Source organism: Engraulis encrasicolus, chromosome 8, assembly GCF_034702125.1.
Source record: "Engraulis encrasicolus isolate BLACKSEA-1 chromosome 8, IST_EnEncr_1.0, whole genome shotgun sequence".
Lineage (NCBI taxonomy): Eukaryota > Metazoa > Chordata > Actinopteri > Clupeiformes > Engraulidae > Engraulis > Engraulis encrasicolus.
The window spans coordinates 5,681,328-5,694,489 of record NC_085864.1 but is presented as its reverse complement, the minus strand read 5'-3'; the positions used below and the strand labels follow the sequence as shown (position 1 = coordinate 5,694,489).

The window sequence follows — 13,162 nt, the reverse complement described above, 5'->3', positions numbered from 1 at the left end:
GGAGGGGTGGCGACTGCAAATGAATAGCACGTGCCGTGCTGTCCTCTCTCCCTCCCTTTGTACGCTACAGTGGAACTCCTCTTGGGTTTCACCCTTTTGTTGCGCCGCATCCAGTTTGTATAATTGTTATTCTCTTTTTCCTCCTCAGCCTCATCTCACTCTTCCTCTTCTTCTTCCTCATATTCTTAATCCACTTCCTGCTTATATTCCTCATCTACTAATGGTGCTACTTTTAATCGCTATTACATAAATCCCACAGTGATTCCCAGTGTGCTTTTTGGAGGTGCACAATAAGCTGGGTCAAGGAGTAACTGAATCAGAAAATTACATTAAATACGGATACGCATACAAAACTTTCTATCTTTACTTGATCTCACCTATTCAGGAGATATGACTCAACTTTGACCCGACAGATTAACTTCAAAGATTCACACATACGTACAAAGCACAGATTAGATCTCTGTTGAAACTACAGATATTTATTTACAAATTGAGATCACCATTCAGATTTGCATGATTTGGGGCGTAACCAACAAAATGCAGCAAAGTAATGTCACAAAGGCATGCCTGAAATCCAAGTTTGTCATCGCTGACTAGAATTACTGTGAATTTCACATAATCTGATTGCAAGTGTATTCAAATGGGTTCAGTGGACGACATGGAAGTGAATAAGTGAGTTTACATGTTTGTCCAGTCTGTTCACATCTAACCAAGGCAGCACAGCGCTGCAGTAGTTCTTTAAAAAGCATGGCCTTGGTAGTAGACATTTTAAATTGGGCGGAAAAATCACATCAGGATATCTGGCTACTTTAGTAGTGCTCTGATGCAGAGCTTTGACAGAAGCAGGGAATAGACCTTGATTTCCTCTATTGCTTTTTTGGCTTTTTTTAGTGTGCGATCTCTTTGTTGTGATGGTAGATGGCAAAACACTCCAAAATGGCTCCCAGTCAGCTTAGCCAGGTCCTCATGTCTTCCCTGCCAAGGCCGAGGTCTTTTTTTTTTTCTTCCACCCCCTCTGCCTCTTTTCCCCCCCGCTTTTTTCCTGAGTGAATTTAACATTGAGTGATGGGCCTCGGTTCTGCCTGCAGACCTTTTAAGACACATCTCCTAAACTGCAGCAGCTCCGCTGTCTCCCAAGTGAGCAAGCAATGGAGCCTCTACCATATGGTGAGCTCTAGCTGAAGTCATGAGTCACCGTCGCCTGGCTTGGGATGGGGGGGGCTTTGTTGTGTATGTGTATATGTGTATGTGTGGGGGTGCCTCACCAGGAGAGTGTAAGGGCCCACGTTGTGTGTTTGTTTACTGCCGGGGCCCCACCGAGAACAAATGGAGGCTGCCATCACTCCCCCATCCAACCCCAGAGCCAACCACCCCCCGCCCGTACCCTCCATCCTCCACCCTCGGCCATCCAGCCCCCAGCTCCAGCGTCAGCCCCAGGACGGCGCCTCATGTTCAGCCTCGGCGCTCTAATGTCAAGGGACTTTGATGGTGGACATCGTAGATTGAATTATGCCCTTGAGGAAAAGCTATTAGCTCAAGTCAAGAGTCCTCATTTGTTAAATTAAAAGTGGAAATGACATGCGAGGAGTCCTTTCAGTGAATTAGGTGAACAGAAAATTCTAAGTGTCCTCTGTTTAAAGGCAGTAACGTAGAGAAAATGTCAAAGGGGGAGGGCAGTAGGGAGGGGAGAGAATTTGGCTCCTGTTTAGTACCAATCCATCCACCCGTCTGCTCTGAGCTCCTCTCAATGTATTTACGTTTCTTAATTTATTGATATTGGGTTTCATTTTTTTGTAAGTTTGTTCTCCGCGCCCATGCCCGATGTAATTCTTTTCTCCCCAGACACCAGTCCTTCCATCTCCCCTTTGACGTTTTCCTCCAAACAATCCCTTTCTCATACACGCGCTCTCCAGGGTGACTTCAACCCTCATCCACCCGCCCTTCCCAGCCTCATTGCCTGTCACAGGAAGAGAAACCTCAACACTTCCAAGCCACTTCAAGTGCGACCAAAAAGAGGAAAAGAGTGATTTAAAATACAGGCGAATAAACTCCCCGCGGTCGGCCCTTCCTCCTCACTCGGAGAACCAGAAAATTGTGAACTAAACTGTGATCTGTCCATTGGCACAGAGGAGAGAGAGAGAGAGAGAGAGAGAGGCAGAGAGATTGATGGAGGGATATGTATACAGGAGAGAGATGGGGGGATATAGAGAGAGGGAGAGTGAGAGAGTCGGGGCCAGGGCCCTCCTCAAAGGGGGAGTTTAACATAGTTGATCAGCATTGAAACCTCAGTGGGAAAACAGCGTCAAGGTTCCCTGGAGACGGGGCTCTGGGCCAAACCTGCCCCCGCAGTAGGAAGCCAGGGCTGCAGGGCGGCAGGCAAGACCAAAGGCTCCTTCCTGTACGGTCGCCCCCCTCCTCCTCCTCCTCTTCCTCCTCCTCTTCCTCCTCCTCCTCCTCCTCTTCCTCCTCCTCTTCATCCTCCTCTTCCTCCTCCTCCTCTTCATCCTCCTCTTCATCCTCCTCTTCATCCTCCTCTTCCTCCTCCTCCTCCTCCTCCTCCGAGTTTTTACAACACACAGCAAACATACAATACAATGCACACAGCACAGGCACCGCCACACATACGCCCAACGTTAAAACCTCCAAAACGCACTCCAAGTCGTACACACACCAGCACACGATGGAGCAAATGATATGGATCCGAATACAGACCTTAACATAATATTATTATTGGTTTTACAATACATTTTTTTCTGTGGGATGGTAGTGGTGGGGTTAGGGTCTTTTAAAAAGGGAGGCAGTTCACAAAAAGTAGCACACCAATTCTGGGCTATCATTTCCTGCAGGCTGTTCCCTCACTATAAAGACAGAGAAAGAAGAGAGAGGGAAAGAAAAGGAAGCTGTGTGGTAGTGGGGCGCGTCAGCCTGCGACTTTATAGAAATTAATGTTAAGTCATTTTAGTAGCAGGTCGGGTTTCCAGGGCCTATTGGAAGCAGCTGACCACAGCCGTGCCGGCTTTACATCTTTTCCTGTAAAGGGAGTCCATCAGATTGGGTCTCTCTCCCCACCAAGCACACACGCACATGCACACACACATACACATGCACACATATGCATGCATTTACGCACACAAACGTGCATGTGCACACACGCACACATACACATTCACAAACGCACACGCATGCATGTACGCACATGCATGCATGTGCACACAGACACACACACACACACACACATACACATGTGCGAACACACACACTCATGTGTGCACACACACTCCAGATTTAAACACCCTTCTCCATCGCGGCTCCGGCGCGGCCTCCACCTGACTCCCACATCATAAAAATGGTAATCTCATTCGATTCCTCAACAAAAAAAAGAAATGGTCTCAACGTCTGTGGCTGCCAATGAAGTTTTACTGCCGACATTCAATTGCACACCACTTTCTTTTTTTTCCACTTTTCACCCTATGTCTATCCGTATCCCTCTCTTTCTTTTCCTTTTTCTTCATTCATTTCTCTCTCTGTGTTGCTCATTCTTTCTTCTCTAGTTGCTTCTCTTTTTCTTCACATCTTTCTCTTTCTTTACCTCTTTTCTCTTGCTTTCTCTGCCTGCCTGCCTGCCTGTCTGTCTGTTTCTCTGTCTGTCTCTCTGCTTCTCTTTCTCTTACTCCCCTTCTCTCACTTCTTCTCTTTTTCCGTTCTGGCCTGTGGCTGTATGAGAGCGGCAAGGGAAAGAGATCAGTTACTGAGCGATCGCCTCAGGATTCACTGTTCACAGGCGTCTATCTAAGCCCTTGTGGTAATTGTTTGATATGTGGATGTTACCGGGGAAGAGAAGGTGGGTGGAGAAATACAGGCAGAAGGGGGTGGGGAGTTTGGTGTGTGTGTGTGTGTCCGTGTCCGTGTCCGTGTGCCTGTGCGTGTGCGTGTGTGCCTGTGCGTGTGCGTGTGTGTGTGTGTGTGTGTGTGTGTGTGTGTGTGTGTATGTGTGTGTGTGTGTGTGTGTGTGTGTGTGTGTGTGTGTGTGTGTGTGTGTGTGTGTGTGTGTGTGTGTGTGTGTGTGTGTGTGTGTGTGTTTCTGTGTGTAAGAGTTGGATGTGTGTATGCACGTGTTGTGTGTGAGTGCGTGTGTGTATGCACGTGTTGTGTATGCATGTGTTGTGTGTGAATGCGTGTGTGTATTTGTGTGTTGATGTAGTGTGTGTGTGTGTATATAAGAGTTCGGGAGGGGTGTGTGTGTGTGTGTGTGTGTGTGTGTGTGTGTGTGTGTGTGTGTGTGTGTGTGTGTGTGTGTGTGTGTGTGTGTGTGTGTGTGTGTGTGTGTGTGTGTGTGTGTGTGTGTGTGTGTGTGTGTGTGTAAGAGTTTGGGAGGGGAATGTAGTGTGTGTGCCCGTATGCATGTGTTGTGTTTGAGTGCATGCGTGTGTATTTGAGTGTGTGTGTATGCATATTTTGAGTGTGTGTGTATGCATATTTTGTGTGTGAGTGCATGTGTGCACTAGTGTGTGTATGTGTTTGTGTGTAGGAGTGGCGCAGGAGGATGTGGTCTATGTGTGTGTGTGTGTTTGCGTATGGTGTGTATGTGTGTATGCGTATTTGAGCATGTCATAGTGTGTGTTTGTGCGTAGAGTGGAAGTGGAAGCAATCCTTGTTGGCGCGCTCCCTGCTGAACTCCTGCTCCATCCTGCAGAGGCCCCTCTGTGTTTGGTTAGTGGCCGTATCTCCTCGGCCGCGCTGAAAGACGAGGGCCCGGACACGGACAAGGCAAGGGCCCGGGGCCAGGCCTTAGCCCAGGCAATATCCTGACACCGCTCCCTGCTATCTCCCCGATCATCCTCTCTTCTCTCTCTCTCTCCCTCTTTCCCTCTCTCTCTCTACCCTTCACTCACTCTCTTGCTTGCAGCACTGCGGCTATTTGGTTATTCAAGTCTTCACTCCCCTACTCCAACACTAATAAACACTAACGCTAACAGTCTCCTCCTGAAGGTTTGTGTGTGTGTGTGCGTGCGTGCGTGCGTCTCTGACTGTACATGTGATGTGAGTGTCCGTCTATGTGCACACGTGTGCATATACTGTATGTGTGCATTTCCTTAAGTCCACATCTTCCTCTCGATCATCTTCGCAAATATCCCTCAGACGGGGCGCGGAGGCTAAACAAAAGCCGTCGGCATCACTCCTCGTCTGGGGTGGTAATTTACGAGTCGCTGACAGCTTTAGGGGGCAGACACAGAGTGAGAGTTCAGGCCGGCAACAGGTCATTCAGCACCCATTAGCACAGCATGTCGGCAGCCGAGGGGGAGTCAGGCAGACTCGACCCCTCTCCTCTCCACTCCTCTACTGTACGCTTCTACTCTCCCTTCACCTTCTCCACTCTCGTCCCTTCTTCTGTTTTCTCCTCTCCTCTCCTCTCCTCTCCTCTCCTCTCCTCTCCTCTCCTCTCCTCTCCTCTCCTCTCCTCTCCTCTCCTCTACTTTACAACTCTACTCTCCCTTCTCCTTCTCTCCTCTCTCTCTTTCTCTTCCCTCCTCTCCTCTCCTCTCCTCTCCTCTCCTCTCCTCGTCTCTCTTCTCACATTCCTTTACGATCATCTCTACTCTTCCCCTCTTCTCTCCTTTTTTCCCCGACACAGCCACCTCAGGTCTCCCAGAGCGACCCAGGCCATGCTGAAGTCAGGAGTTGCTGAAATGTGCTTTTCTCTCATTGGCTGTCAGTAGTGATGAAGCCAGTACTGTTGCTCTTTTTCTGTTTCTGACTTTGCCTTTTATTTCCTCGTTTGTCATGCTCAGGGAGCCTGATGTCTCACCAGAAAAGCTGCTAAGCAGGAATTCTTCCACCTCCCCACCTCCAGAGCCCCTAACCAAAAGTATAGTTTTAATTAGCCTGCGGATTCTGTCTTTCCCCTTTTGCCCTTCTTACAGTGTGTACCCTGCCCCCCTCACCCTTTACTCGCCTCTACGTATCCCCACAGGAAGTTCACTTCACAGTGACCTTTCCCCTGCTGTTACTTTGGGTACAGGACAAGAACAGAAAAGGAAAAAAAATCTAATGAAAAAAAAGGAACATGGTCCACTGCTCTGCCCAGTCACGACCACTTACATGGCTCAGAAGGAGAGGGAAGGTTTTACAGTGCAGGCTTTTGGTTATGAGCTGGACAATAATATCGCCGGGCCCTACTCGCGCTACTGTTCCATGATGAGATCCATATGGGAAGCCTATCACCCGCTTTAGAAAAAACGTAGTCCTTTGCTTTTCCGCACCAGGTTTCATCACACAGCTTTTGGCATGCAGAATAATCCAGTAACTTCCCATTAAATGTGTTTTAAAACGGGGACCTTTACAAAGCCAGCTGGGAGGTATGGGTCAGAGGGCCTTGGTTTAAAAAGCAAAATGGCCGCCATTATCGGATACCCTGACCCCCATACACTTTTAGAGTGGTGTGCATCTGCGTGCGTTTTTGAGAGAGAAAGAGATGGAGAGAGAGAGAAATGTGTGTATATTTGCGTGCAGGCGTGCAGATTTGCCCATATATTTGTGCAAATGCCAGAATCTCCCAGGCAGTGTGCAGCAGTAGGAGTCTCAAGTGCACAGCTGTGAGACATAAATATCTACTGCAGTGCATTCATGTTTTACTATTGTGCTGTTTTTATTTATTTTCCTGAGATGGTAGCAAAAAAGACATATTGCAACGAGTTCTGCATCTGCTCACCTTTGTATTGGTAGTTCTTGTGCACAATGTGCATGTTTCATTGAACTACAGAAATCTTGTTTTCAGACATAGCGCGCGTGTGTGTGTGTGTGTGTGTGTGTGTGTGTGTGTGTGTGTGTGTGTGTGTGTGTGTGTGTGTGTGTGTGTGTGTGTGTGTGTGTGTGCGTGCGTGCGTGCGTGCGTGCGTGCGTGCGTGCGTGCGTGCGTGCGTGCGTGCGTGCGTGCGTGCGTGCGTGCGTGCGTGCGTGCGTGCGTGCGTGCGTGCGTGCGTGCGTGCGTGCGTGTTTGTAATTCTGTTAATTTGGCATCAATAATTCCAAGATGTGTACTGCAATGGTGGTCTATGAGTTGGCAATATATAATTATGTAAAGAAAGAGTCGAACACATTGGTGTTTCTGTGCAGGTATGACCTGAAATATGAGGTCTTGCCAAATGGACATGGAGCTAAGCTGAAAGGCTGCCCTGGCACAGTTGCTTGTTGACAACAAAAACCTCTGAGTGACCCCACAATACATTACTGTACAATACACTAATATGGACACAACACAGCTTGAGAGCCTTTGCAATTTACACAACGGGAGGGCAACACACCCGGGAGGATTTAGAGGGATTTGATCATTTGAAATGGCACTGGAGGTCATAGTTCAGGTTGGTATTTAAAAAAATGGATCCGCCAGTGGATTCATTTTGTTTCTGATGCATCCCGGGTCCCTTAGCAACACACTCGTGGAGGGAAAAAAAAACATTGTGACTTCCTGGACATCGTGTTCTCCCATTTGTTTGTGTTTACTTCAATAGCCTGCACACCCACTCCCATTCATTACATTAGTTTAGAAACGGCTGTAATACAAACAGTTTAAGATCCTATCACACTTAGTAAAGAGCTCATAGATTTTTATCCAATGTAGCATTTAGGAGCTGTACTACATGCTATATTATAGAGGCCATAAAAGTCAACATGGTTTCCGGAATTGGAAAGCGCGCTGGCAATTTTTACTGGCAATGCAGTGTACAGTAAACTCCCTTAACTGTTTGGGAGCTGATATAGTGCATTTTTATGTTTATTACAGATGTAGAAGTATGGACTTCGATTTGAAGAGATGTCAAAATAAATTGAGGTGTTTTGTGCAAGTGGTTGTGCATTTTTTTTTCACTTTTGATTTGCAATCTATGTTGTACTGTATGTGCTCCGTTCTATTTGCAAAAATATGTTTTCATTTAGTTATTGGTGCGGTACAGTTTTTGAAGGGGTAATATTTGTTGCATGTATAATTTTGGTTTTGTGTTTGACAGCTTTTGTGTGTTTGTGTATATTCTTTTTCAGTTTTGGTGATATGAAAAGGTCTGTTTGAAAAGACTAATTTGTATTTGTGGTCACCATTGATTTGATTGATTTATGCGTTTAAACTCTTTCTCCTCCATCCTTCTCTCCTAACTCAATGATGTGGTTTTGTGTTTCCAGTCCAAAAAAAAGAGAAAGAGAGTGAGACACGGAGAAAGTTTCCCTCCATGCTCCAGGAGTGGTGGGCAGGCTCCTCAGTTGGAGCTTGTGGAATCACTCTCTCCTCTCCTCTCCTCTCCTCTCCTCTCCTCTCCACTCCTCTCCTCTCCTCTCCTCTCCTCTCCTCTCCTCTCCTCTCCTCTCCTCTCCTCTCCTCTCCTCTCCTCTCCTCTCCTCTCCTCTCCTCTCCTCTCCTCTCCTCTGTCCCCTCCATGCTGTTTCTTACACGTCTCCTCTTGTGTTACAGCAAAGCCAAGCCCCCGCCTCAGATCTCCCCCAGCAAGTCCAGCGGAGGAGAGTTCTGTGTGGCCGCCGTCTTCGCCCCCTCCCGCTCCTGGTTCATCACCAACCCCAACATGAAGAGGGAGAAAGGTCAGCAGACGTGTGTGCATTTGCGTGTGTGCGTGCGTGCGTGTGTGCGTGCGTGCGTGTGTGCGTGCGTGCGCACTCGCACGTTCGTGTGTGTAAGTGGGGTGACTACCACTCTTGAAGGCTGTAGAAACAGCGTGCAACAGATGGTCATGTAACGTATCTGTTAGAACATGCACACACACACACACACACACACACGCATGCACAAAAATAATCAGATCCACATGAGGATGGAAAGACAATAGGGTCTAATGTTTTCTGTATGCGTATGAATTGACCTTTGGCTAAGGCCCGCCCTAGAATGTTGATTATTCAATCACAGCACAAAAAGAGGTCCAACAGAGGTTTGATGGTTTTTGACTGACAGTGCTCCATTGGTAACGCAGACCTCAGTCTCTGCAAGATTTAATGTAGTCATATTTTGTATTAACATATGGTTGGATGTTGGGTTGGTATTTGTAACACAGATGCAAGTTATTCCCCTGAGTATGTATACGTCAATGGTCACCATATAATCCACAATGATATTAAGAGCATAGAATGTTCTGTCGTTCTATCTGTCCGACCCAGTCTCTGTAACCCCAAGGGGGCAGGACTTAGCCAAACGTGAATTTATTGTTACTTTTAATTTTCAAAACTCAAATGAAATGAAATAAATTAGAAATAAAGTCTTCTCTCCGATCACCCGTCTCCAGATCAGTCCCGCCAGTCGGTGGTGGAATCCCTGTACATCCTGAGTTGCTACGGCAACCTGGTGGAACACGTTCTGGAGCCTCGGCCAATCAGCACGGCCCAGAAGATCAGTGATGACACACCTCTGGAGCTCAACACATCCCCACGAGCCTGCTGGACCCTGGCCCGGTATAGACACACACACACACACACACACACACACACACACACACACACACACACACACACACAGACACACACAGACACAGACACAGACACACACACACACACACACACACACACACACACACACACACACACACACACACACACACACACACAGTAGGGGGTATAGTGGGAGGGAGTCTCTGGGGCCCCACGTATCGGGGGGTCCCATAGGGAGTCTGATTTCTTTCTTTTTTTGTTACATACATACAGTATTAATACCATATAAAACCCTTACCATATAAAGGGGGTGGGTGGGGGTATCCATTGGAAATGAGTCTATAGGGCTCACATCATGCAACACGTACAGCATGCACACAAGTCACAAACAAACAGCATACACATACAAATGCCACACACTCACATACAGAATCTTAATTTCAGTTTCAGTTTCAGTTCAATTTCCCTGCATTTTCACTGGCAGTCACGTTGGATACACACACATACTACACACACACACACACACACACACACACACACACACACACACACACACACACACACACACACACACACACACACACACACACACACACACAGAAAATCGTTCTCAATTCTGCACTGTATTCCTCACAGTTCTTTGCGCACCCATGACCTTTCCGGTCAAGCGGCAATAATATATTTCCCCAAACTTTATAGGCAGACAGAAGAAAACTGGCCCCCGGTACCATATGGACACATGTCGTACACAATGAGGAAATACAATTGAGTGATATACGTCTTGAGATGGCCGCTGATCGAATTGTAAAAACAAATTGATGCATTACACGTCTGCCCACCCCCCACAAGCCTCCACCCCACCCGTCTTCCTTCCACGTTTCTGCGTTGATGCATGGAGAAGTGGCCCATGCTTTCATGTCTCGGAGGGGTGGTGGTGGTGGAGGCGGGGGGCATTGAGTCCATTTTCTCTCAGCATGGGGCCAAAGGCTGTTCTCTCCATACATCTGGCGTTCTGATATGTGCTTCCTAAATTGATTTCTGTGTTTGTTTTGAGTAGGACGCCACAGTGGAACGAGCTCCAACCACCTTTCAACAGCAACCACCCATTGGTCCTGGCCTCAGACTTGGTGCAGTACTACCAGTACCTCCTGGCTGGCTGTAAGTGGACAGTTAGTCACACAAATGTGTGTGTGTGTGTTTGTGTATCTATTTGTGTCCATGTGTGCATGTTTGCATGCGTGCGTATGTGCGTGCATGGGTGCGTATGTGCGTGCATGGGTGCGTATGTGTTTCTCCGTTTGTATGTTGGTGTGAATGTGTGCATTTTGTGTGTGTTCAAACCAGTGTTTTTGTAGCTGTGTGTGTCTGTACATGTGTTCGCGTGTGTCTTGTGCATGTGTGTGGCCAGAGCCCTTTGTGCACTAAAGCATGTCCTTCTGATTTGTGTTTCACTTCTCCTTCGGGAGATGTTGGCCCTTTATTGGTGCCACATGCTGTGCTGTGCCTAGGACCCTTTCAACATAGCGTGACCCTTCACTCGCTCTCTCACTCTCTCACTCTCTCACTCTCTCACTCTCTTTCTCTTTCTCTTTCTCTTTCTCTCTTTCTCTTTCTCTTTCTCTCTCTCTCTCTCTCTCTCTCTCTCTCTCTCTCTCTCTCTCTCTCTCTCTCTCTCTCTCTATCTCTCTCTCCCTCTCTCTGCCCCCATGCACCTATGATGATGTACATGTTTTCTCACTTTATTACTACTACTAGTGTTGTTATATATGAACAGTGAGAGTGATAGCTGATAGTCTTGAGGAGTAACCAGTCCCACTTTTTTCTCCCTCTCCTCGAAAAGGGGCCCTCTCACAACGAGGCATCTTGTGCATCACAAGTTAAATTAGCATAGCGGCCACCACACTATGCCAAATAAGCGTGGCCCACACCCTCCAACCAAATGAACAAGTACAGAGACACTAGCAGAAGCATTTAGCTTCATGTGCATGGTCTCATCCCACCACAGGACTGACTTGAGGGCTGAAAGGCCTCATGGATGACCACACTCCCCCAGTTCCTCTTTAAATGAGGGAGCATCGTAGCATCAGCCGTGATTAGCATAAACAGCAGTAATTTGCTCGCCTCCCGCCGCAAGGGAAAGACGGCACATCTTCACCCTCTCTCTCTCTCTCTCTCTCTCTGGCTCTCTTGCTCTCTTTCTGTCTTTCTTTCTTTCTTTCTTTTTTTTCTTTCTTTCTTTCTTTATTTCTTTCTTTAGGGTGATTAAGATCCAAAACAAGCTTGTTGTCCCAACTGATTGAACATACACCAAAATTAGCATAACTAATACTGTGTGTGTGTCTGTGTCTGTGTGTCTGTGTGTCTGTGTGTGTGTGTGTGTGTGTGTGTGTGTGTGTGTGTGTGTGTGTGTGTGTGTGTGTGTGTCTGTGTCTGTGTGTCTGTGTGTCTGTGTGCGTCTCACACTGTACTGCGTGTTGCCTGGAGATCTCGGGCAGTGCTGGCGATGCTCCATGCGCCTCCATGTTCGCTCCAGTCTAATGAGCTGCCACCCTCCAGTCTGCTTCAGCATGAGCCCCAATTAAAGATGCCATTGTTCCAGCCAACCAACACTGCTACCCAACCAGCCTCACCCCAGGCCAACGATCACACTCGTTTCAGATCATATGGGAACATTACATTTGTACAATTGGAGAAATAATTACTGCTAATTACATTTAAAGACTTTTGAAGCAGAGTGGATATACAGTAGTATATTTGAGCCTTTATTAGATAGGACAGTCAAGATTCAAGATTCTTTTTCAGTGAAAACTGACAATAAAGTCTAATCGTATTGTATCGTATCGTATCGCATCGCATCGCATCGCATCGCATCGCATCGCATCGCATCGCATCGCATCGCATCGCATCGCATCGCATCGCATCGCATCGCATCGCATCGGTCGTATCATATTTGTCCCGAGCTAAATTTTTCTTGGACATACATACACAGTGTAGCTGCAGCATAACACATAGCAAATGACACCAAGAAAAAACAAAAAAAACATACAGACAGACATGTTGTGCCATCATAGAGATGTGTAAAGTGCATACTTAAAGTGCTAATGTGGCCTTCTACATACATACATACACGGCATTAAGAGAAGACAGGCAGTGGTTGAGAGAGAGATGGAGAAAGATGTAGTGGAGTTGGGAGGTGACCAAGGCTGTACTCGAACCTGGTTCCCCATGGGCAATATGCCAATATATGGTAGGAGGCATTGGCGCAGTGCACCACTGTGCCCGCTTCAGTCCTCTTTGATCACCTTAGATGCCACCAGCCTGGCGCTTACTCAGCAGACTGATACATTATCTTCAGCATGCAGGAAAACAGTATGCAGCAGATCACAATGACACCAGGGAAAAAGCAAACTCCTCAGTCAATACAAGTCTTGCGTCTTACACACTTGCACACACACGCAAAAATAGGCATATATTTATGTGCATGCACACACCCATGTAAAATTACACACTGAAAACACACACACACACACACACACACACACACACACACACACACACACACACACACACACACACACACACACACACACACACACACACACACACACACACACACACACACACACACACACACACACACACACACAGCTCACCCCACTCCACACACACACACACACACATACACACACACACACACACACACACACACACACACACACACACACACACACACACACACACA

The 13,162-nt window shown here is 47.3% G+C and overlaps 1 protein-coding gene across 2 annotated transcripts in view; it reads left to right on the top strand.

The window, feature by feature from the left end:
- bcas3 (BCAS3 microtubule associated cell migration factor) overlaps positions 1-13,162 on the top strand; it is a 423,177-nt gene that overhangs the window by 123,945 nt on the left and 286,070 nt on the right. For both annotated transcript variants that reach the window (XM_063204868.1, XM_063204867.1), the window contains exons 17-19: positions 8,459-8,583; positions 9,279-9,444; positions 10,478-10,578. In XM_063204868.1, the coding sequence (XP_063060938.1) occupies positions 8,459-8,583; positions 9,279-9,444; positions 10,478-10,578 (392 nt within the window). The remainder of the gene's footprint in view (positions 1-8,458; positions 8,584-9,278; positions 9,445-10,477; positions 10,579-13,162) is intronic.